The 25,413-nt window shown below is 41.2% G+C and overlaps 1 protein-coding gene across 4 annotated transcripts in view; it reads right to left on the reverse strand.

Annotated features, from left to right (window-relative positions):
• The window catches only part of TBCE (tubulin folding cofactor E), a 31,284-nt gene extending 6,727 nt beyond the window's left edge, over positions 1 to 24,557 (reverse strand). Inside the window, exons 1-9 of one of the 4 annotated variants that reach the window (XM_086482342.1) lie at positions 24,495 to 24,557; positions 23,832 to 23,965; positions 21,871 to 21,955; positions 12,469 to 12,657; positions 11,240 to 11,328; positions 10,447 to 10,546; positions 5,167 to 5,269; positions 463 to 539; positions 114 to 209 (exon numbers count right to left, since the gene is read on the reverse strand). In XM_086482342.1, coding sequence (XP_086338468.1) covers positions 114 to 209; positions 463 to 539; positions 5,167 to 5,269; positions 10,447 to 10,546; positions 11,240 to 11,328; positions 12,469 to 12,657; positions 21,871 to 21,955; positions 23,832 to 23,931 — 839 coding nt within the window. In that variant the 5' untranslated portion in view covers positions 23,932 to 23,965; positions 24,495 to 24,557. Of the gene's footprint in view, positions 1 to 113; positions 210 to 462; positions 540 to 5,166; positions 5,270 to 10,446; positions 10,547 to 11,239; positions 11,329 to 12,468; positions 12,658 to 13,071; positions 13,141 to 14,222; positions 14,300 to 21,870; positions 21,956 to 23,831; positions 24,047 to 24,494 lie in introns of those variants that run through there. The other 3 variants (XM_086482345.1, XM_086482343.1, XM_086482344.1) reach the window with 3 other exon arrangements.
• Positions 24,558 to 25,413: the final 856 nt, after the last annotated feature.

Raw genomic sequence — 25,413 nt, forward strand, 5'->3', positions numbered from 1 at the left:
ACGAGTCCCTAAATCTTCCATGCAACATCAATACTATCATATTTCAGTCAGTAAAGACTACGGAGATGAATATCCAGGACAAAGGATTTCCAGCAAATCCACTTAACAGCTACCTGGGGAGATGTGCTATTAGATGCAGCTGATTTCCGTCCCGTAACTGGTTGTCTGAAAGGTCTAACAGCTTCAGGGTCTGCAGAACATTATCAGGCCTGCCACGTTGGGAAAAAAACAAACACAGAAGAGAGTTATTTGTTAATGAAAACACTAGTTTTCTAAGTGTATAACTGTATGCAAATAACCATGTACATTTATAAATGTTTAGAAGTACATCACGTGAAGTTCGCATAATTTATTTTACAATTATGTCATGGTGATGCAAACATTACAGGAACGTCACTTTATCTGCTATGTGACTTCGCAGCACCTCAGTCACAAACGACTGACTTAGGGAACTCATCTTACCTTTCCAAAACTGTGATGTTATTAGAAGCAAGGTACAATTCTTCGAGTGCTGGCCATCCTGGAGCACAAAGAAGAACCTAAGAGCAAAACTTAATTTAATATAACAAACGTTGAAAAAAATTATTCCAGAAATTAAACTTTATGCAGATTTCCTCAGAACATGTTCAGAATAAGCCATAGCTCCCCAAAACAGAGAAATAAGTATTACGGGTTGCCCTCCCTTGCTTCCGGCTGGCTCCTTCCTGGATCTCCCAGCACAGATGACACGAAAGGGGTTCTGCACAGCCACAGGACCTACAGTTCCAGGCTCGAGGCTGGAAGCTGCCCTGCCTCAGACTGTGTGACCTGGGAACTGAGTTTACTTTATTCAATAGGGTTGAAGCGATCAGATTTTCCCTATGATGAGGCGAGGAAATGGCAGTATATACTTGACTGCTACCAGTTCTGGAACTTCTGCACATCCCATCAGGTCTGACAGACTGGCTAAATGTCTTAACTTATCCGAGCTTGAAGGCTTCTCTGTCACGGGGCTGTGCCAGCACAGGAAACCACCGAAAACCAAGAACTGCATCGAGTCAGCGCATATCCTGAAGTTTTCAAGTACTCTACAGATAACAAATTCATTCAAAAAGGCTGCAGATTGAACAAAGATGCATTTGGTTTAAACCTTATGTCCTGAAATTACATAAAAATTATTATTTTATTTTATAAAGATTTATTTTTTGCAAACACCTACAGCAGATAACACAACTTTTAAAAATAAACCCTTACTACAAAGCACTAGAAATTGCTGGCATAACACCCCATTTTGTATGCAATTGTGACAGTGTCAAAAATTTTGCAGTTTTAGCAAACGGAGTTCCATCAGCACTGGAACTGACTGGTTTTCTATAGATCTGTGTCTGAGTTGCAAATGATTTTTTTTTCCGCTGAGGTTTTTCTTCTGTGTACTCTCCAGAGTCTAATTCAAGATTGAGCTCATCCTGCCACTCCTTCCTTGGTTACGAAATGTAGAGTGGCTCTTTCCTCCTTCTGCATTCCTATTTTTCTGGAACTTGTAGGTAATAAATTATTTTTAAGCCCCCACCTCTTTCCAAAATGTGTTTGCAATTGGCTAGCAGATTCAAAGTTTCCGAGATGCAGGAACACAGAAGTATGGATGCACAGCATGATCGCCTAAAGCTTGTTTTTACAGGAGGTCACAGGGGTTACAAAGCAGCAAAGTTCAGAGATCTGGACAACCAAAATAAGTGTGTTATGTATATCGCTAACCACTTCTCCTGCAAGCGCCCACTACCCTGGACACCAAAAAGCCTCCCTTCATTCTCTCTGTTACAGCTGTACAAAGCTGTAACTGCCTCATTATAGATACAGCACTAAATACTAACGCTGAGATCTCTTCAAGTTCCGACATGTGCTTTGGGGCGCAACTCTCTCACGCCCAAAAATATAAAACATCATCCTGCTACCGTATCTACAACACATGTAAACTTATAAACTCAGATGTAGCAACTTTTCCTGCTCCAGAGCAAGAGCAGGAAATGCCAATATTTTACCTCTTAAATTTGGATAGTGTTGCCCTATGTCAACAAGGCAGACCAAAATAGTTTATCTATTAGCGATGAGGAAGCATGAAAAGAAGCCTGCAGAGTCACAAGAAATTAAGTGCACGTTCACTACAGAGAACCTTTGGGGGACTCCCCCACAAAAGCCCTGAGTGGTGCTGGGTGGAATAGAAAAACTGCATGAAACTGAACTATCAGCAGACTTTTCAACAGACTGACCAAATGACTAGAAAATTGCCAAAACCAAATGACAGACACATCGCATTTCTAAGAAACTCAAATTGCCAAATTTTCTACTATTGCTTAAAACAGCTTCCATACAGAAACACCAGTTCACAGATCCGATGCCTAATTAATACTTAGGAAAGATCAGGGGCTTGTTGGGGATAGCTGGTGGGGAGGTTGGGACAAATAACCAGTGGAGTAGCCACTGCTGATCAAAAAAGAGAAATGGAAATCTGAGACCTATTGCAAAAGAAATAAAAGACAACAAGAAGTAATTGTCACCATGTAAGCCCATGACGCTCCTGTATTTTTAGCTTCTTCATCCCAGGAAGCAAATAATATAAACAGGAAAGGCACAACGAAGCCTAACTACAATCATCAAAGCTATGAATCAGAGAACAGCTGTTCTCAGTTATGTGCATATAAGATATCGGGAATTATTACATGAAATTACCAGGCAGCGAGATCAAAACCCAAAAGGTGTATTTTTTTCATACAGCACATAATTAAACTGATGTAACAGATGTGGATGTCAAAATTTTCAGCCGGGTTCTTAATACAGTTAGATAAATCATGAAACAAAAAATCCACAAAGATTAATTAATTACAGGCATATAGTCTCCAGATCAGGAAGCCCCAGAATTCCAGATTACTTTGTAAGAAGTTCTTCCCATACGCTTGCCCTTTGCCTAGAATTTTTCCCAACTACCTGCTACTTACCCGTGTCAGAAACCTGATCCTGCACCTCTGCTCTAACCCAGATTTTTCTTTTACCCTGTATAACAGTAGATTATTTTATAAATGCAAGATCTTAGTTTGAAAACTGAATGACAACTATAACATTATGATCTAAATGCTGAATAAGAAAAAATGTTTTTGGAGCCATAAAAATTAATTCATTACTCTCAAATGCATTAATTAAATTTCTAAGTCAAGGGTTTGTAACTGCAAGATATTTTACAGGACAGCTTTTCTTCTTTATGTTATGTTTTGAACAATCAATTATACAGGAATAAGCTCTTTTACTGATACATTAATAGAAATCTCAGATGTATTTAGATATATGCATACAATATACTAATGAAAGAACGTTTCTGAAAACTGATGCTCAAGGCATGTCAATGTGGAGTTCTGCATAACTGTGTAAGTTAAACATGTCCCTCTACTGTGGAAAATATTTCAGAACAGATGAAAAAGCCGCCACAAGTCTTCTCTTCTGTTTTAAGCACTACCTGCATGTCATATATTCTTACACACGGCAACCAGTTATTTCGAAATGCTGTTCACCATTCAGTTTTTTTTCATTTTAATTAAAACATTTATAGGAATTTCAGACATTGCTTATATTCCCATTGACAATCACTGTATTTCTCTTTTGCCTGGATCATATTAGTTATTACCTTCTGTTAAAAAGTTGACTTTTCAAAGTAACTCCCCATATAGCTTAAGCAGTAACATTTTCAAGTGGTTTGTTCAGAGAGTATTAATGGCAGGTAGGTCCCCTTATTTTTTCCCTTTTGTTTGGCTGCCCTGGAACACTACTTTTAAGCACAGGCTCATGTCTCCCCACTTATAAGGGAATGAATCAAGCAAATTTCAATTTTATAAAAAAGATTTCTGAACCGAAAAAGTCTTTACCGCCTATGATGAATTGTAGGCTAGAGCAGAGTTTCCAAAACAAATGCAAAAGCTATGTCATTTTAAACTGCTCTGACTAACCTGGGGCTTCTCTCTGAAACTTACCCCTAAAGAACTCTCATCTGCCTGAAGCAACGGCTCCAACCAGCCTTTCGGCCAGCCTGGTGTGGAGGAGAGCTGCTGGCAGCTGCCAATGTCTGAAACGCCCCCGTGCACAGACTGATGAGCACTCCATGACATTTAACGTGTTTGTAGCCACTCGATCCCTCCATTCACCTCACCATTCGTACTGCTGCTGTTATGGAAGGATTGCCAAGTGTCCGAGCACAAACCCCACTGATGGTTTAAGAGCACAGGGAACGGACATTCAACAAAAATACAGCGATGAGCCTCCTCTAGCCCTGCTGCAAGAGAAGAGAATGAAGAAGTTTCTTTCTATGTAACTCAAACCCCCCTTTTGGTAAGTGCTCTATTACTGGACAGTGGCTGGCAGCAAAAATCCAAAAATTCCAGTAATTTCACAGTGCAGTAGATACAAATCTGCCCCTGAGAAATCCTAACAATGGGCTGGAATTTACAAGCCATTATAAGCAACGTGGCATTACTGAGATCTGCTTCATAAGACCCACCTCTGAAAAAAACCCCACTGCTAACATATTTGACAACAGGTCTTCATTCTTAATGAGACCTTATATTAGGGGAGAGTCATTTAAATGTCTGCAAGTTTCAGTCCCTGAAACAAGTCAGAGCTTTGTTTATTCTGTGCTGTATCTGTGTTGCATATACCAGGCATCAGGTATTTCAAGAACTATTGGTATGTGCAAAGATACTGAGCCAATCTGCTGATGCAAAGTGATGCCAAAACAAGTACTTTGTGTCATAATGACAAACGTTCTTTCCACTTGCATTTGTTCTATTACATGCATAAAAATTCAGATAAACCTTTAGTAACTACAAGGAAACAAGAAGTTTTCATTCACACAAACTTTTGGGACATGCAGTTATATTATACTCCAACTGCTTTACCTGGACTTGGAAATTTACAAATGTGGATGAAGTTAAATGTGTCTTACTGGACTCCTGTGACAGTGTAACTTTCTACATTACGTAGGAACTACATTAGTTACTATGTAATTAATGCAGTTACGCCACAGCACCTTTTCTAAGGATGATTACATCTCAGTAGAGCAATGCATAAATGTTTATTGTGCTTTCCTTCCCGCAAAAACCTAACAATATAAATAATAATAATAAAAAAACCAGGAAAGGTTATTACCTCTGTCCATGTTGTCCCAGTTTGATTAAGTACCAGAATCCTCAATTTTGAAAATACGCTGGATACAGCAGTTGATGTAGATGGAAATTTCATTTTGTTTTCACTGTGTAAAAAGCATAATTATTAGCATAATGAATAACTGCATTTATTTAAGTCACTAGTTTGGAATTACGTATTAAAGACAAAACCAATTTACACACAAGAGTCACTGCCAAGGTGTCACGTATTTTAAAATACTATAAAATATCCTTCCAGTTATATTCCAAGCATACTCTTCCCTAATTTACTTTCCTACTTCATGAATGCATATTTATTCATCTGTGGTTTCCTTCCCCCCTTTTCCTCTCCTAAGTTTTGAATATGAAAAGAATAATTTTCATTAATGTTAAATGAAGCAAAGTCAGATTTGGGGCTTAAACTCCTTAGTGGCAATTGAAAATAAAAAGTCTACATGACTATCCAGACCCTGTAACACTAAAGGATGTGAAAGCCACTCTCAATAGCAAAATACACCGTAAAAAAGTGTCTCAGATCTGCAGTGTTCAAATTTGTTTTCACTACTCACCCCCAAACAAAATTTTTTCTTCTGTCTTTCCTAAGGTCTGATCTACCTGCATATTACACTAAAAATCTCTGGGTGCAGTTGTACTTACACGCTTACAGGCTAAACTTCCCCATTTAAACAGGCTCCAAGAGAGCTGGCTGTGGTGGTGCAGAGCTCCCCTCCCTCGGGCCGCACCGCGATGGCGGCACCAGCCTTTATGCTCCTGTTTAATTACAAAACGCCGTGGGCTGGGGCAGCTTGGTACTTTCTGACCCGGCCTAGGGAGGCAGGGAGTTGAAGCATGGGGGTCCCTGCCCATGCTGGGGGCAGTACAGCGAGCTGGGGCAGCTGGGCATCCCGAACCACGCCTGCAACTCCTCCTGCCTGGGAAACGTACCCCAGACTCCTCCTGCCTAGGTCACAGCCTGCTTTGAAGAATGTCACATTGCTTGACAGGAATAATGGCTACAACGAAATAGTACTGACCAAAGTCAATCATCTTGCGCCCCTACAAACACCAATCCTAAGCGAAGCCCTTGGAGCTCTCCGGGACGGCAGCGGGCTGTGTCCCGACATCTCCCCCTGAGCTGGGAGGCCTCTCAGGCCAGACTCTGACCGCCCGCTGGTAAAGCCGACTAAGGGGAAAGACCGCCCGCTCCTAAAAGCCGACGAAGGGAGGTGCGAGTAATTCACTATAATTAGATTTTGTTAAATCTGAAATAACTGGATTTATATTATATGGTATATAATCACATGGTACCCAAAATTTACTATAATCTGCAGAAAAGAAACATCTTAATCATCGGTTAACCTCTATATTTGTATATATCTGAGTGTGTGTGACTTGTTTGGAGACTCTATTAGATCCTTATCTAAATCACTGCATTGAGTATAATTGACTGTTGATTATTACCTATAACAGTGTTAATGAACTTTAAGCTGCTGCTCTCTTGAAGTTATATAGGACCCACAAGGTTACGTCAAAAGCACTACACTAAAACCCCTGCACTCCAGTCCTTTTAGCCATAAACCATTGACCAAGTCTGGGACTAAGGGTGGATCTAGCCGCGCTCTCTAAAGGAGTTTAGAGAGCAGGAGTGTCTGCCCTGAACCCTGTGACCCAACGAGAGGACTTCCTTTACCACCTTTCACTCCCAATCCCTGTGTAAAATCATTCCAGCCCAACTCCAAGTCAATTTTCCTCAGTATATTTCTCTTACAATCATTCTAGCCCAACCCCAAATCGATTCACTTTTGTGGATTTTCCCCTACACACTAAGTAGTAAGAGTGAACCTCGCCATTGAACTTTGTTAAGTCATGCTTTATAAATTCATATTGAATCACGGTTCATATTAAAATCACTTTTGCTAATATTGGTAATCTTTGCTAAATTCCAAAGTCATTAAACTCTGTCAAATTATCATTACACCTCAATAAAACACTGTCCTAGGTTACAGTGTAAAATGTGCCAAAAGGAAAAAAAAAAGTATTCTATTACCATCTTCAGGAGCTGTTGAGACCAGGTGGGGCGGTGCTCCCTGCCTCCGCCCTCTGGACTATCTCCTGTTAATGGGCACAATGCCTTATCGCCTGACCCATCGATAACTCGCTCCTGGACTATCTCCTGTTAATGGCCCATCAAGGAACTGCCTCACGACTCCCCATCCCATTGTGAGATGCTCCGCCCGGGGGGAAGGAGCAAAGCAGTCCATGCCAAATAAAAACTGAGATCTCCAACACCCTAGCAGCCTTCTTCCACTGGATTCCCAGAGGAGTTTTTCCCCCCCACTGGAGTTCCAGAGGACAAGAGCTACCTACCTACCACTGGACCTTCGGAGGAAGACCAGACTCTTTTACCTGATTGCTGCTTCCACAGAACTACATCCATCGCTTCAGGAGGACTGCAGCCAGCATCTTATCGGACTTCGGACTGCTACTGCCACCCTAACAGGGTGTCAGGTTGTATTCCTCACTCTGTCAGTGTAAATCAGTGGGTTGTTTGTTTTTTCCCTGCCTTGTGTTTAATTATATATATATATATATATATATATATATATATATATATATATATATATAATTAAAGAACTGTTATTCCTATTCCCCATATCTTTGCCTGAAGGCCTGTTAATTTCAAAATTATAATAATTTGGAGGGAAGGGGGTTGCACTTTCCATTTCAAGGGAGGCTCCTGCCTTCCTCCACAGACAACTGTCTTTCAAACCAAGACAAACACATTGCTGCTTTCCTGTTCCGAGTGAAATGCATTCCACTCACTCCAGGGCAAGCAGGATCCTAAGTCAGGATTCCGTGACAAGTGATTTAAGTGAAACTAACAACTCTACTCTCTTTTGCGACACTGGTGGATGGCTAATCGCTTTTATTCTTCTTCCAACATTCCCTACACAAAAAAAAATCACTAACAGACTTACCTGATAATGTCATCTATAAAGTAAAGGTCAAAACAACAGAAAACAAATTCAGACTATTTCTGAATAAAGCATCAGATTCCAGCATCAATCCCATTTTGCTTTCCAATTTTACCCCAAATAACTTCTGAAAACCCTTCAGTCTACACTTCACTTCTCAACAATGAAAAAGTGGAAAAATTATTCTAGGTGGATTAAAATAAATTCTCTATGTTCTCAAGCATGCTGATAACAATAAATCATGACAACGTATGCTCCAGGCAAAGTTAGATTTACAAATAGCACCCAGGTTGCAGACAGCTGTTCAGTGCTAAATATTGAAGAAAATGGAACACCTACAACTAGCTAGAAAACCAGATTTTTGTCACATTAATCATAAGAACAAATACAAAAACTGGGGTCACTTTTTTATTAATTTAACTTGGTATTTATCTCAATTTAGCTTACATCACTTGCAGTTGTTTTAGCTACATTGTGTGTACTCTACAATGAAGGCTTTGGAAGCTGCTAATCCCAACACAGATCTTCAAGACTCTTAAAAAAAAAACCAAAAAACAAACTCGTGTTTTGAGTTTCTGCCTTCAGTTCTATTGCCCTGCTGCTGTCTTGAACGACTAGTACCACCTCCAAAACAGCTGAACAACTCTGCTTGAAGAGCTAGCAGTCAAGACGTTAACCTTGACAATAAAACAAACTTCCTAAAGTTGCAGCTGTAACATTAACTTCTCAAAATCAGTGGTTTAGGCTGCTACCTTTTTACAAACTTTAATCTAATGTGTTCGTTCACACCAGAAAATTAGTCTGGCATGTGCCAGCTACAGTGTGTAGGTGTGTACTAGAAATGTTCTTTATTTTGAAACGTTGTGAATTCTTTCTTGTTTCAATGGAATTGCAGATTTACTGAACAACATCCTCCCTCCTTTTCCAATGTCATCGCTGCACAAGAGATTCTTCCCTAGGTCTGTCACCAAGATCCACAGTTCTTAACAGCATCGTTCCAGGACTGGAATAGACTGGTCTTGGGATACTTAAGATGTGGCTAAAGCATTATGGATATTTTAGTTTGGTGTCAAGACACTGTTGGTAAAGCTTCATTCTTAAAGAAAAGTAGGCTCCTAAATAAAGACTTGCCTGGGCAGTCAGAATATATGAACAATAAGAAAAAAAAAAAAAAAAAAAGAGATAAAGTCTTAAGGTACTAGGAATGACTTTAAAAAAAAAAGAAAATCTATGTCCTTTACAGTTTTTCTATGTAGAAAAAAAAATTCCTAAGCTTATGGAAAAAACCCAAACAGGTTTGCAAACCCAGAAGGCAAACAGATAGCTAGTGCTAAACCTAACTAAAAAACGCTAAGTGAGATTTTTAAGTGACAAGGATGTGTTACTAGTGCTTTCGCAGGCAGGCTGCAAACTCCTGCAGCAGTGCCACCTCAAGGTCTTGGCTTCTTCCAAGGTGCCCATCTGCCAGCGGAGTCCCCACACCCTCCCAGTGCCACGCAGACCCTACACATAACTACCCAGAGAGTCTGAGCTGCGGCACAGGCACCAGCACACTGGCTGCTCTGCTCTGCAGCTGGTCTCCTGGCTGCAAACCAGACTCGCTGCACACACGCAATGTGGATGCACACACGCACACATGTTGAGTCACTTTTTTGCCCTGGGGCAAAATAAGCTTTAAAATGAAGAGAATTGTCTTAGATGTCACAGAAGTGTATAAGGGCATCGTACAATGCTGTAAATCTAAGTTTCTGTACTCCTTCGTTTCTATAAAAGTACTCTGAGTAATTTTTTTTTCATCTTCAGTCTAACTGCTTAAAAGAGCCTACAGCACCCTGTAAAAATCTACAATGCATTTTAATCCAGTCTCCCTAGCCAACAAGCCAATTTGCATAAAAATGATGAAATCTGTTATGTAGAACACATTGACAAATGCCTAAATTCCTGTATATGTTTAATGGCTGAAATCTGGATTCTGTTTTTCAGACAACTGTGATTTTTCTAATTTTACAAAACTCCAGTCACCATCCATTTGTCCCAAACACTTCTCCAGAATTTAGTTTTACATAGATGCTAAACTCCTAGGGTTCTAGTCTTTCCTTGACAAGGGATGTCTGGAAGATACAGCAAACACACAAGTTGTTTAAGGACAAGATTAAAAAAAAAAAAAAAGTATTAAAAAACTTATCTCCGATTAAAACAAGTACTGAAGCACCCAATTACCTTTAGAAAGCTGACCCTGTATCTAAAAGAGCCTCTTCTTTTTTGTCCCTACCCCAAAAGTACAGAAACCCAAATACGAATATTTGTACCTGATGTTAAGTGTTTCCAGATTTTGAATTTGAGAAGCAATAGCTGTTACTGTCTCCCAAGATGATATCAGATTTTTTGACAGATTCATATGCCTGATATCTGACATTTCTCATAAAGAAAATAAACTTATCTCAAATCTGAACTTCCTTTTTCAGAAATTAGAATTAGGGTTTGTTTTTGAATCAAACAGAAATAGATTATACTTGTTTGGGCTGAGAGATACACTACAGCCCAGTTACCGCAAATTTTATTTTGATTTATAGTATGGAAATGGCTTATAGTTTTATAAAATAGCTTAACTTTACAAACCCTAAAATGGATTAATTTCTGTATTGACAGGAACTCTTACCAGTCCTTATCAATGAACAAATAATACCTGCTCTGTATTTCTGTAACATCACTACAACACACAGTTTATTGAATACATTATTTATTATGTATTGGAAACCTCTGGTGCCTACAGAACACATCAGTTCTATTTTTACGGGGTTATCTATTCTAGAGGTATTTTTTTTAAAAAGCCCCATTACTGGAGACTTCTGGTATTGCAGTCATAGTAGCAACCTATGACAACATTTCTATTTTTATCCACAATTTGCATTCCCTCTCAAAAATTGTAGGCATCTGCTTTTTAACTGTGTAAACATTGCATTAAGCTTCTACATATAAACTGCAGTTTTAAACATTTTTTCAATAACAGGATACAAGTATCACTCATTGAAGTGAACACCTGGAATGCTAAAATATGTACTTTACTTGTGGTATCATGCAATATAGCAAAAAAAAGGATACTAGCACATGTTCTGCTGATTTCCCCTTTCTGACCAGCACGGCTCACTGCACACCCACGCACTGAGATATCCACCAGTTGGTTCAGTTGGCTAAATGAGAAAGAACATTCAGTTAAGTAACCTGCAAACAGAAATAGGTACGTTATCAAAACACCTGGTTCTTACAACTAAATAATACCCTTTTCATACATATGATCTCCTTTAGAATTAGAAACGTGCAGCTTGCTACACTGCAGTGTCTGTTTTCAAGTAAAAACATCTCCTCTATTTTTTGCCTTTACATTGCTACTACAATATATGTCTGGTTGAACCACAACCCCCACGCCCCAAAAAACCCCAGCCAACCCTCATCCAAATGAAAAAGAGAGAGATAAACCAGACAAAATATAGCTATGCAAATTGAAATTTAGCTAGAGGGTCAAAGTGAAACAGGTTTCTGGTAACTTTGTGCAAGAGGTCCTAAGTTATCTGGGCATTCACAGAATCACTTATCCAAAAAAAAAAGGGGGTGCGAAAAAGGGGGGGGGGGGAAAGGGAAAAAAAAAAAAAAAAAAAAAAAAGAAGAGTATTTTCAACCGCTTAGTATGTTCTGGAAGACAAAGGGAGAATAGTTGTGGAATACCAGCTCAGAAGGAGACTGCCACCTGCTGATCTGATGCCTCTCTACTGCTGGAAGTCACTAAAACTGCAATCTATTCCACATCATTAAGTTACTTCCTTTCTTACCCTTCCGGATAAACAAACATGACACGAACTGACTGAAACACCTCTTCACTAGCAGCACAGTGACTTTCTGCTTTCCCTTTCTCAGTTACAAGGTCGTTACTGATAGGAGTAAACAAAGATGAAATAATACTGTACGACATTAAGAAAATACTAAAATGCATCTGTTAAAAAAGGACCATGCATGTGTATAACGATTCCAAATATCATGATAATTTATCTCATTTGTTCCTCCCCGATTATCATCACCGTCTACTTTCTGAAATCAAAATGAGGATTGTGAGTGCTCAAACATGACATAATTCCAGTTCCTACCCATAAAACAGGTAAATTATGAAGCCACAATAGGAAGATTTCTTGTCTCTTCCTCCACTGTGCAGTTTGGCTTACTTTTAGATATGTCAGTATCATGGGCAAGGCAGCCAGCTTCCTTTCCTTACAGCTGAACTACTACTTGACTCAGGAATCGCTAAGAGTGTATCTTAGATTTTCATACATTACACTTGCCTTTGTTGTTCTGCAATAGAATCCATGCCAACAAATTCCACAGTCTTCTTTCCTACTACTAATGTGTTCTCTGTCCCATGTTGAACGTCTTGCTCACCACTCAATCCGTACCGATCCTTTATCGCAGTAAGAAAATCAAGTCCAAAATTTGCCTTGTTTGGCCGGATAAACGATCCTCCTCTAGGATGCCTAGGACAGAGCAGCCAGGAAAAGGTGAAACATGAAAGTTATCATAAGAATGACTAGTTCAAAAGTATTAATTATTAATTTTTTAAAATACTGGGAACCAAAGCAGTCAAGAGGCAATTCTACAGGCTAACTTTAGGTATTACCATTCCCACTTGGTGAGAACAGGTAAGACTTGCAACGTATCTTTGATAGTATTTGACCCAACAAGCTCACATTGTGAGATGCCACAAGAACTGAAGCACCAGATCTCCAAATGTACTCACACATCAAAATTACAATGTCCGTGCCGTTATTAGAAATGCTCTGTTATTTCCAAACTCATTATGAACTCAGTTTTTCCAGAAAATTAAGTTTCTACCTATGGATAGACACAAAGTTACCCAAATCATACAACAAACGTGTCTGGAGTCTTACCCCAGTCTAAGGCCCATAGGAATACTCAGAATAGTCATCGCCTCATTATAATTGACTTGGATAATTCACCTGTAATTAAGAGAACGCAGCATTGCCCTTCCATCCACACAAATGACACAAGATGCAAATTGGAACTCTCATACAAATTCGAACTTTTAAAAATTCTGATACTAACTCGGTATCAATTTTGAAACTGAATATTCAACAGCATTATCCAGCTAATGCATTTTCTACACAGTCCTATGAAGTTTCTTAGTTTTTCACTGAAAAAAACTTTATTGCATGACAATTTCTTGCCATGCAATTGCTTTGACAATTTCTATTAAAGTTAGCAAGGAAACAGTAGGAAGAACTGGCAGAGACAAGTTGTGGGAACGGTATCATGGAGCAGATGGAGGATCTGATAGGAGGATCAGTCAGAAAGCAGCAGGGAGAAAATTGGTAGTTATGATTACCTGTCTGCTTTCCAGCTGAGAAGAGTACAGACTTTGGTTGGAAAGTACCCAGGAGAAAGAAATCACTTAAGTAAATAAAACTCCTCTTTTCAAAACAGCATGTAAACGTCAAGTGGCTAATTAGCAAACCACAATATACACCACCAATGCTACAGGGCCCCAAATTCTCTCAAAAAAACACTAACTAGAGCCCTCGAATCCTATGGACTTCTTACAAGTCGAAGAAATAGCTTGGGCATCATATATTCACATTTTTATAAAAAAATCGGTACTGGAAATTGCCTGTGCCAGTTTCATTCATTAAGATTTGTAATACATATTTAAGTACTCTCATACCCTACAGAAGGATCCAGGTACAAACTAGGTATTATTTACTCAAAAAATATTTCCAGTCTAGTTTTGTAGTGACTAAGTTCAGAGCACAATGATTACAAAACAAGCAGAAAGGCATGCTCTTAGAGAATGTAAATCCAGTGTGTACTTTCATGTTCGATAAGCATTTTCAATTTCCTACATTTTAAATCCAGTAACTTTAAGTCTTTTTTTTTTTTTCCCATTCCTTTGAAGTTCTTCATAGCTTGCAAACATTTGGCTAGTTTAAATGTCAAACTTCCTCAGTGTAAAAAATTATGCAACTTTCTTAACTTCTTCAAACAGTAAATGACACTTTCACCACGTAACTATAACATCTCTTACCTGCAAAGTATATCACTTTTGCCTCTAAGTCAAACAGCTTCATAGATAGCAGACAGTGCAGGATTCTACTTGGGGCTCTGAAAAGAAAACTTGTACTCTTGTCTATCTGTAACTCGTCCTAGGTCCTGCTGTATGTTTATTCTGACACCTGTCCTTCATCACGTCACCTTGATTCTCCCCATTTTGTCCCACTCAACAGTTTGCTACTTTTTTTCCTCTGCTCTCCCCAACTCTCTCACCAGACCTAATCCAGACCCCCACATCTGTATCCCTCCTGTCATGCCATTTACCCCTGGCATAGCCAAGCCCTTTGGGCCTCTCCATCACCACACCCATTCCTAAGCCCATTTCTGTCCTCTCAGGTCACCATTTCTACTGGCATCTCTTTCCTCTGTTGTTTTTGCAGGAGCCAGTTCTATCCCTAAGAAAAAATGGAAAGGAAACTAGATACCTTGCCCCTTGTCACCTGAAGCTCCAGGAAAAGCACGGTGCATTTCTCTCAAAAGACCCTTCTATTTTTTGTTTTGATCAGAGCAAGACAATAGGGTTTCTCTCTCCTGTTCCTATCATTTCCAAGCACTATGCATGCTGTCTTATCTGATGTATACTCAAATCCATTCCACAGCCTAAGTTTCTTTTTCAGTTCCATTCTATTAATTTGATCTACTTTTTCAAGAACCGTCACAGAGGACAGAAAAGGAGACTGCAATAGGAACCTATTTTCAGGCAAAATGATTGTGTATTCAAGGAGAGAGGTCGCTTACCTGCAACTCATTTTCCCTAAAATACACTGCCTGTATTAACCTTCACACTAGGGAATACGAACAGCACAAGCCATACGTATATATCAAACAACTACTGTTCAGCACCTGGACTCATGAAAAAGCACACCTATTAGCAATCAGGCTCCGTAATTGGGCGCTAAACAGATAAAACCTAATCCAAAGAGTCATCCACGATGTGTATCACGAGATGGAAGAACCTGCAGACTACTGATCAACTCAACTTAAGCTGAACATTCTGAATTCTGAGAACAGGGATTTTGCTCCCATGTGTGTAAAACGTCCTGCAGCCAGGACAATACACCGTGCAGAAATGAAGTGGTAGAAGATATGCCCAAATATCCTCAAGCAGAAAATCTGGAAAATGACCAAATGGGGCTCTGACAACCAGCTGGCTCTGGTTAATACTGACGCTTCTTACTGACTTTTAGAATAGAGAGGTTGACCTCAATCTCAGAAGTCAGCTTGTAGGACACTTCCTATTCATGATTCAGTAGCCTGAAGCCATACAGCCCATCTGCTAGCATGCCTAGGGCCCTTGAAAGTTACTCATTAAAATTTAGATTAGCTATCAGCTTCCACTGGTTAACTATTTTCCTGAATAAAGAGGAAATTTGGCATCATTCTTCTTTGCTAACGTAAAACAAAGTGGCAGCACTCATCATCGGCTCATCATTACAGGTACACGATGGCTTTTCACATGCTAGAGGAATGTCACACACACAGACTCCTCAGTACCTGAAGAATAATGCAGCAGTACATAAACTGTGTGCTGCCAACAGTTACACACTTGAGCTAACTGCAGAAGCAAGCTTCTGAGCCAAGGAGAGGGATCACAGCTTTACCAACCTAGATAGTAAAGGTGGATGAAAGGGCTTTTTTGCCCAGTACTGGCTGACTCCAATGATTTTCTCAAGGCAAATATTATCAGGACCGAGGCACACAGACTACAAAACTCACAAGGTGTCATAAAACATAGCCAGTTGAATCCATGCACACCTTTTCTAGACAGGCTCTGAACAGATCTCTTTCTTTTAGGGGAAGGTGCTCAACAGACCAGGCTTCTTTTAGAAGAATCTACACACTGCAGTAAAGAAAACCCTCCAAGTTTTAGAACAGTCTGTGGCAGCTGTGGCATGAAACAATGCTTAGAAGTGACACCTAACACTCATCTGCTACGGTGTATCGAATTCCTGACTGCACAGCAGAAGCTTTGCAAACACCAGCGAGCACTTGAAGTTCCTGCAAGTTTACCTTAGTCAAACAGACATGAAAGCTTGAGTCTGAGCTTTCACAAAACAAGGACAGACAGACATCTGCAGTTCCAGATGCTATCTGCTGGCACACAGGACACATTTGAATAGTGGTTAGGGACAACAGTTTTGTTTCAATGCTGTTCTATTGACAGCAGAGAGCAGAAGTCTCTGATGGGCACAGTGATGCATGGTGAAACAATCAAAACTTCCTGAGACCTTCTGAGGCTGAAAGGAATCTTGGGAACGCATTCCCCCCTTGCTAAATGGCAATCGCTTTTTCTTCACAGACACTAAAATGGTACTGACACCTTCCTGTATTCTGAGAGTTTGTTCGTGCTCTAAGCAGATACTCCTGGAGGTGAATCTATCATTCCTGAAGGAGAGAGAGTCTAATTTAACATAAACAGATCTTCTTTTAGGCAGGAACACAACTTTCATGCAAACAGAAACATCTGATTGGTCACAACTGCTGTCCGTAAATCAAAAAACATGTCCACAGGCAACTAAAAAAAACTCACCGAAGAAGGAAAAACTGAAAACATGCAATGCCTTTGCCAGGATAACTTGGCGTTTCAGGACTATGAAAGTCAAAGTTCCACCAGAAGAAAACTTCATAGCACAAAAGGAGGAAAAAGGCCACAAAGATCTGAGAAGAAATTGCAATTCTGCCAGGCTGAAAACATCACAGAAACAAGCCTTCCTCTACTTCCCTCCATTTCCCTGGCTTGCTGTGAAAGCCAAACCTGGGGAAACAGATTACGATTTAACACTGTCAATACTTCTAGTAACAGTATCTGCTGAAATACCCCAGGATTGCTCTGGAAAGCGATCTGGGAAGAACAAAACGTACTCTTTAAGGGAGGGGACACATATATACACACACACACGTGTGTTCTTTTCAATTATGACTCAAAGTACTCTAAATGTGTGCTACAGCAGAATGTTACTCCCATCTTGTGAGGTGAGCAGAGAAGTACGTCATCTGCTGCTGGGGAATCCACACATCTCCCCCAGCAAAACGGCAAGGATAAAAACAGCTGCTGAAAGAGCAATGCCTGCGTAAACAGTATGTGTGACTGGAATACCCAAAACTGACTGAGAGGAGGGCTGAGGAGGAAGATGACCCTTCTGCCTGATTAAACAGGGGGCTGACGGGAAGCAAAAAAGATGCCTGAACACCTGTAACTGTGGGGAGAAAGAAGAGGCACCAGAGCAGCAGTCAAAACCTGGTCTGATGCTGTCAAAAGTCACCCCACCAGCAGCACGTCTCTGCCTAGGCCAGCCAGAGCTGCCTCCTGGCCAGAAGAAGCAATTGAACACATTGTGGATGTTTTTCAGAAACTCGAGTGCTTTACATTTGTGTGTGTATAATATTTATATATATGTGTATAGACTCTTGCTTTTCTAGCAACCATGCCCAGCAAGGACAGACATCGTGGGGAGCGACATCTACACCCCACATCTTGGTGTGCATGCATGACCTTCCTACCAGCACGCACGTTAACGGGCTGTGGGGACACAGAAGCTGGAGCACCCACGTCTCCCCCAGGAGGTGTGTGCGGCGGAGGCACCCGCATCCCCAGGGGAGGTGTGTGTGCTTGCAGCCCCCACCTCCCAGGGGGCCACAGGCATGTAACTGCGTGAATGGGTCTGTGGGGCATGAACTTATCTGAAAGCATACTCCTGTTTCAAAAGCTGTATATAAATTTTAACACTATTTTAAGGCTTGATTACTTCTCATTTCTCTTGAAGGACTGTAGAACACAGCTTATTTTAATTACACGATACACTACTGCAACTGACAGCTAAAATAATAGCTTCCCCAGTCATTAGGAAACAAGACTTTATTATCGGAGGTGAAAAAAAAAAAATAATCACAAAAATGCCACTAGAGTATGCACTGCTCTTTCCAGATAACCCAGAATTGATGAACATGCTCATGATGCCAGTGTATTTTGATGTATGGCTGTTTTGTTCTTTGGTTCTCATATTCTTAAGAAGTTTAATTAGCACCACATAATATATGACCCAGCTAAATGTACTGCCATGAAACACAAAAGTTTAGGTCATATTTCTAAAAACTTTACTACGAAGACCACATGTAGCTGTAAGCAGACCTACCGGTTTACTGAAATAAGGACTACAAAGAAGATCCTTTGGGAATGAGAACCTCAAATTCAGTTTTGTATTTCTTTCATGATTTCATTTTGAAATGTCACTCTGAAAGAGTTATTTCTTTTTAAAAGCACTCTTTTCAAAATTACCTTAAAAGGAATTTTCAAATATCTTTTCATTGCATTTGTTTACAGTACAAGCTAGTACATCAGCTGCTTCTACTTATCAAAATTCAGGGAGTGAGCAGAGTAGGCTTGTAAGCAAAGGATTATTGATAAAGTTTGAGGAAAAAAAATTATTTATTTTTATATATGTATATATTATATAAAGAAACATAATTCATCCCGCCCAAACGGTAGTAGTAAAGAGGTGACACTTCGGGTTGTGGTTTGTTGGGGTTTTTTAGTATGTTTTTGATAAAATAAGGTAATTATTTGTTACTTAAGTTTGCCTCCATCTTCACCATTGGTACATGAACTACAAACTAGTCTGCACACAGAAAGTTATGTCCGTGAGCCATGGCTGACTGCTAGAACTATTATCTATTCTCTTAGACTCCAGAAGGACTTCCTCTGGTTGGAACAAAGCAGAGTACAAAGAACAGGTATTATAAGAACACACAAGTTTAAAGATCATTACATTTAGATTTGTGGCTTCACTCAAAGTTGATTCTTAGAACAAGAATTGAAATCACTATCTGAGATCTCATCTCTTGAGAGCACATTAATGGTTGCTAGAAAAGCAAGAGTCTATACGCATATATATAAATATCATACACACACAAATGTAAAGCACTTGAGTTTCTGAAAAACATCCACAATGTGTTCAATTGCTTCTTCTGTCCAGAGAGATTCAGAATGGCCAGCCAATGACTTTTATTATTTCTCCTATAGCAGAATATAAATAGCTTCAACTTGGAAACTGCTTCAATTGAATTCAAAGCATTTAAGCAGCAACTTCTGCTAATACATTCATTCAAAAGACATTGTTACTCTAAGATCATAATTTCCAAATCTTTAGCTAAGAAAAATCCAGCAACATTGAATGTTTTTCTTGCATTAAGTGCGCTTATCCTCCTTAACCCTTGTTTTATTATTATTATTACTACTACTAGACACAAGGAAAAAAAATATACAGTTCTCACAGGTGGGGTTTTTTATTTATTTTTCTAAAGAACAGATTTTGTTTTATCATCTCATTTTCTGATAATGAGGTCTCTAGGGCTTCCACCTTACACAAATGTAGAAGTTAAGAAGATACAGACTAAGAATTCTGATTTGCACTACTGAACGTAATCTACCCCTTCCCTCTTTGTGCCTGTTTAGCTACAGGTAAGAGCTAGTATTCCCAGAAAGGATTTCAAAATGGCTACTTTTAAATTTGGAATTCTTTAATAAATAAATTCTTCCGCTATTTCAGTCTGAGACCAAATGGCTCTACTTGCTGCCTTGAGAACAACTTTCACCTAAAATGGTAACAAAGTATATTCTTTACAAGTGCTGAACTGCTGGTCTCAATACAAATACAGCAGCCTCTTTTGCTACCTCAAGGAATTCCATTTCTCTCCAGAAGACCTTTTGGGAGATAGAAAACTAGACCTACTTGCCCCACAATATAGAAACAGTAATTTTAATGTATCTTTTTTTTTTTTTCCTTCTGTGTGATACTTCACAGCAACAGTTCTAAGTCCCTTCCATACCATATTCCCATATTCAGCCAGAAGAAAGTGACAAGGCTCATCTACTCATAAAAATGGAATTGATCACAATTTTCACAAGCTGAAAACACGTGCTCAAAGGTTAGCAAACACATGCACTGTTACTACATGCTTTTGGTTATTCTTTTGTAGGAAATTCTCATAACCAATTTTCTCTGTTGAATCATACACTGACAGTAAAACAAAATACATGTACAAATACACCACCTCTGGCTCTGGACAAATCTTTGAACCATGACTAGCCAAAGATAGTGAAACTCTGGAAAACTGTCACTGTGTACTTTTCCTGCTCTTTCCACACTTCTCCAGTGATCTGCTGTTAGCCGATGTCAGAGGCAGGAAACTAAGCAAGACAAATCTTTGGACTGACTTGATCCAGCTATTATGACTTCCATTTGCAGGCAAGTTGGAAAAAAAAATATGATCTGCTTATCCTTTCATCGATGGCTTCAACTTTTTCAAGACAATTAACATGAGGAATTAATTTCAGAGAGAAGTCTTCTTATATTTTCCAAGAAAATGAAGCAAAAGCACATCCAAAAGCAAGACCACAGACAACTTTTAACTTATTTTCTTGGTTTGTCACTTTCCTTCATATTTTCAAAAGCTGCCTATTAATTCTGAGTGCTCACTGTCACAGGATTTGACTTATATTAGATTCATTTCACTTGAACGAGCACTTGAACAGTTTGAACAAACTGTAATCAAACTACCCTTTTACAGTTACCAGCTTTGGAAACTAGGAGGCGGAAAAAGACCTAGAAATCTCTGCATTTCATCTCATTAATGTAAGACTGCCTGTGATCCAGTGGTCAAAACAAACATCCACGTCACACCACACCCTTTCTCCAAAAGCTGCCAACAGACAACGGTTGGGAAAAATACGACAACAGGGCAAGTATTTTAGTGATATAGCTGCAGAATATTCTCTCATCCTTCACCACTTCAATGCTCAGGAACTTACTGAGCTAGCAGCCCTTAGTATTTAAGAGCCATCGATGACTTTTCTTCTATGAATTTGTCCAGTTATTTTTTTTTTAACTCACAAACTTTTAGCTGCTGCAGTGTCCTCTGACATGGAAATCAACAGGTTGCTGCTCTTAGCATCAACCCTAGAGTCCCGTATTCACCAATTTCAAACATGTTAAGTGATTGAGTCTTTAAACTTAAATGTAATGCATATATATACTTAAAAATCCCCACGCAGCTACACTGTGTTTCGCACGTATCAAATGCAAGCGAACATACTTAACAGTTCCTCAGTGATACAAATACAATCCAGATCACTATCACGAACTTGGTATTCTCCCTTAACAAGATACACACAAGTCATCTGAAGTCTAAATCTAAACTATATCTGAGACACTTAATATGGACCAACATTTCACTTCAGAATTACCTAAGGCAGGTAGGTAGGACATTTTTTTCCTTACTAAATTACTTACTGATTTTCTCAAAATCTTTACTGATTTCGTTACTAAAGCAGAAGGTCTAAACCTACTAAAGATAATATTAATAACATCCAAATGTCACACTTTATTATACACCTCCGAAAACATGACTTGTATTTTCTATTTACCATATTCTGACCCCTGTAACTGAACTAATAACAATGCAACAGCCTTTATGGCATAACTACTCAGAGCATTCAGATTTATTATCTTTTTAATATCAGCCAACTGATAACAAAAGGGCTTGCCCTAAAAATAGCAAAAGGTCATTTTCCCACGACCACCTTGTCAATACACATGACATGTCAACACTGTGAATCAACTCACCTGCACTTAAAATACTGTGTTCCTTCATAGGTACCATCATGCTTTCCCCTCTGAGGATCATCCCATTCCACACCAAGCCAAATTCCTGAAAAATATGGTAGATACATTTTGAAATTTATGACAACATAGCCGTAGAAATCACGTTTGGAAGGAACCTCTGAAGTTTGTCTAGCCTAACCTTCTCTGTCAAAGCACGAGATTGTCACCAGCACTAAAGCAGGTTAGCCAGGTAAGCCTTTACCTAGCCAGATCTTGAAAATCTCCAAGGAAAGAAAGATTCCAACCTATCTGGGCAGCCTATTCCATTGCTGCATTACTTCTGTGGAGAAAAAGATTTTCCTGCTGTCCAATTCAAACCTTTCCAGCCACAATTTGTGGCCATCGTCCCTTCTTATATATTCTCAATACTAGTAAGCAGAATTTGGTTCTGTCATCTTGGTAACCATCTGTCAAAATTAGGTGCCACTTAACCACACTAACCAAGCCCAGATCCTTTAACCTCTCTTCACAACACACGCACGTGGTCTATGCCCTTGAGCACCTTTGCAGACCTCCACCAGATCCTCTCGATTTTATCCACATCCCCCTTGAACTGGGGTGGTCCCAAACCAGATACGTCATCCCAAGTGCAACCTTATCAAGAACCCCTGGCCCCAGAAGGGGATAACAGCTTCCTTCGATTTGTTGGCCATGTTCTAAGCCAAGCCAGAACAACACATATCTCACTTATGACAAGAGCTCACTGTTGGCTCCTACTCATGACAGTATCCACCCTAACTCCCAAGTCCTTTACAAGAGACCCTGTGGGTTGTTAGTGCTTCCTGATCTGTACTGACACACAGGTTTATTTCACACTACATGTGGAAATTTAGCCTTCTTGAATCCATTAGGCCCAAACCTAAAGTTCATAAAACTTCCTCTGAATTATTCTACCTTTTGTCACATCAGCCAATCGAGAGTGAACGCTGTTCATTATCCAAAACACCGCTGAATACAGACCCCAGCACTTATTTCTGTAGTACTCACGCGCTACCAGATATCAAGTCATTGACTATCACTGTTCCACTTGACAGACCTGCAGACTTTCAACCCACTTAACAGTCCATTCATCTGGCTTGTATTTCCCCAGCTTCCAAATAAAATTCTTTAGAGACACTGTTAAAAGACTTATTAAAGCCAAGGAATATTACATCCCCCATTCTCCCTTTGTCCACATTCCCACTCATATCATCACAGGTTACTTTTTAGGTAATTAGGTTTGCCAAGCACAGTTTTCTCCCTTTTACAAGCATCAAGTATTCCCAACTACCATCTTGTCCTTCATAGGCTTGTAAATGGGACTCCAAGGGAACATCCTACATGATCTTTCCAGGAACTGAAGTGAGGTCAATAAGTCTGCAGTTCCCTGGTCACCCTTCTTGCCTCTTCTGGAACTGTATGCTAATCTCCTTCCAAGCATCAGCAAGCTCCCCATCCTGTCACCACAGTTTTTCATATATGATGCTCTCACAATCAGACTGGTCAGGTCTTTCAGCAAGCTGGACTGAATCTTATTTGTCTCCATGAATTTGAACACATTATCAAAGGAGTGCCTAGTCTGTTGATTTGCTACTGATACCTATCACTCCTTCCCAGGCTATGCCAGTACACAGAGATCAGGGAATAGACTGAAAAGCAATGGAAAAAAGGAAGGCACTAAGATTTTTCTGCTGTAAGAAAAAATGTAACCAATTTCAACCAAAAGTACTTCTTACACTCCTTTTGACACCTCTGACTACTAAAAAAACCCCCAACAACTTATCTAGATTAGAAGTTGCCATATTTACACAAGAACAATGAGGAAAAAACAATTTGTAAATTACCACATTCTACTTAACGATTTTTTTAAACTTGAGAAGAACATAATTAGAATTTTGAAACAACCACTAAACATAGAGGTGATTTACAACGGTGATGTTTACCTGCTGTAGGAGGAACACTGCCAACATAGCGCACAGTCGCATACTCCGTGCCACACAAGATTCTTTGACCCAGTGCGTCAGAAGGCACCAAGGCAGTCATCCTGGGAGAACCGACGTCTGAACCACGCACAGGCCTGCGGAGGCAGAAGCAACACCCTTAACACGCACCAGCCACTGCTTCCACAAGCCCCCTGCCTTGGGCTCGTTCTCATCACCGCCCAGCACCACGCCGGGTCCCCGAAGCTGAGGTTTGCCCTCCCACACGCCCCCAGGACTCCCGCTGCCGCTTAGGAAGCGACCCCCGTGACGCAGCAGCTCCTTTGGCGGCGCTTCCGAGCCGCAGCCCGCACACCGCCCTGCCCGCAGCGGGGTCGGGGAGGGCCTGCCATTAAAGCAAGTCGCCGCCTCTCGGCCGGGGCCGAGGCAGCGCAGGCGGAGGGCAGATAGCGCAGGGGAGGAGGGAGCTCTGCCTAGGCTAACGCACCGGGCGGGAGGAGCCGCCCCGGGGCCACACGCCGGTTCACCCTCTCCGTACCCGCGCCTGGGCACAGCCAGCCTCACCAGCCCCTCTTCCGGCCTGCGCGGACTGACAGCCGTCACCCCGCGCCCCGTCTGGCCTACCGACGCGCTCCCATTGGCTTCAACCCCCCCGTGCCGCCCTACCTTGGCTGCTATCGGCCTACCCCCATCTGCGACCCCGCTGAAGTCACCGCCTTCACGGGCAACACGCAGGACGCCGCCGCCGCAGAGCCTTCTGGGTAGTGGCCGAGGGCGGCCATGCCGCGCAGACTCGCCGCCCCCGAACTACAGCTCCCGGCATGCCGCGGGGCGAGGAAAAAGCGCTCCGATTGAGCGAGGTGGCCCGGGGCGGGGCTGGGGGGAGAGGCGCGGCGGCTGCGGGGACAGGGGCTGCCCGGTGCGGGCCTTACATGAGCAGCCGCAGGTTTGGGGTGGGCGCGCGAAGAGGCGGGGAAAAGGGCCCCCAGGGAACTGCTGCCGCGCCGGCGTTTTAAAGCGGCGTGTGGTAGAGCAGCCGCGCCACCGTCAGTCTGTCGTAACTCGCCCAGCGCGCGGCCGGTGATCGCTAAAAGCAAGCACTGGCCTCAGCATCGAGCTGCCGGGCCCGACCCTGCCGGGCCTCCTTGGGATCAAACGGCCCACGCCACCGAAACGCGGCTCGAAGCGAGCTAGCAAGAGGCGCTTCCCAGCCCAACCGCAAGCTGCGCGCTGGGCGGAGGCGGGACGGCCGCAGCCCCCTCCCGGGAGCCAGCGAGCGAGGAGAACGCGGGCACCGCGGCGGGGGCCAGGGAGCGGCCCCCGGTGCGGAGTCTGCCCCGTGCTCGGGCTCACAGCAGCAGAGGTGTAGTATTCGGCACTGCTGAGGGTCGAGAGTAGAGCTGTAACAAGTAGAAAATACAGCTTATACAAAAAGTACCCGGATGGCCCATGGGCGTAGATCACCAGCCCCGGCTGAAAGACTACTCTTTTAAGTAGCAATTGCTGGGGAACAGAGATTTAGTAAGAGCTCTTCAGCTTCCTAGATGTAATAGCTTTCACTTTCAGAATATCCTAGTTGAACTAC

Source organism: Leptosomus discolor, chromosome 2 (assembly GCF_034619465.1).
Source record: "Leptosomus discolor isolate bLepDis1 chromosome 2, bLepDis1.hap2, whole genome shotgun sequence".
Classification (NCBI taxonomy): domain Eukaryota; kingdom Metazoa; phylum Chordata; class Aves; order Leptosomiformes; family Leptosomidae; genus Leptosomus; species Leptosomus discolor.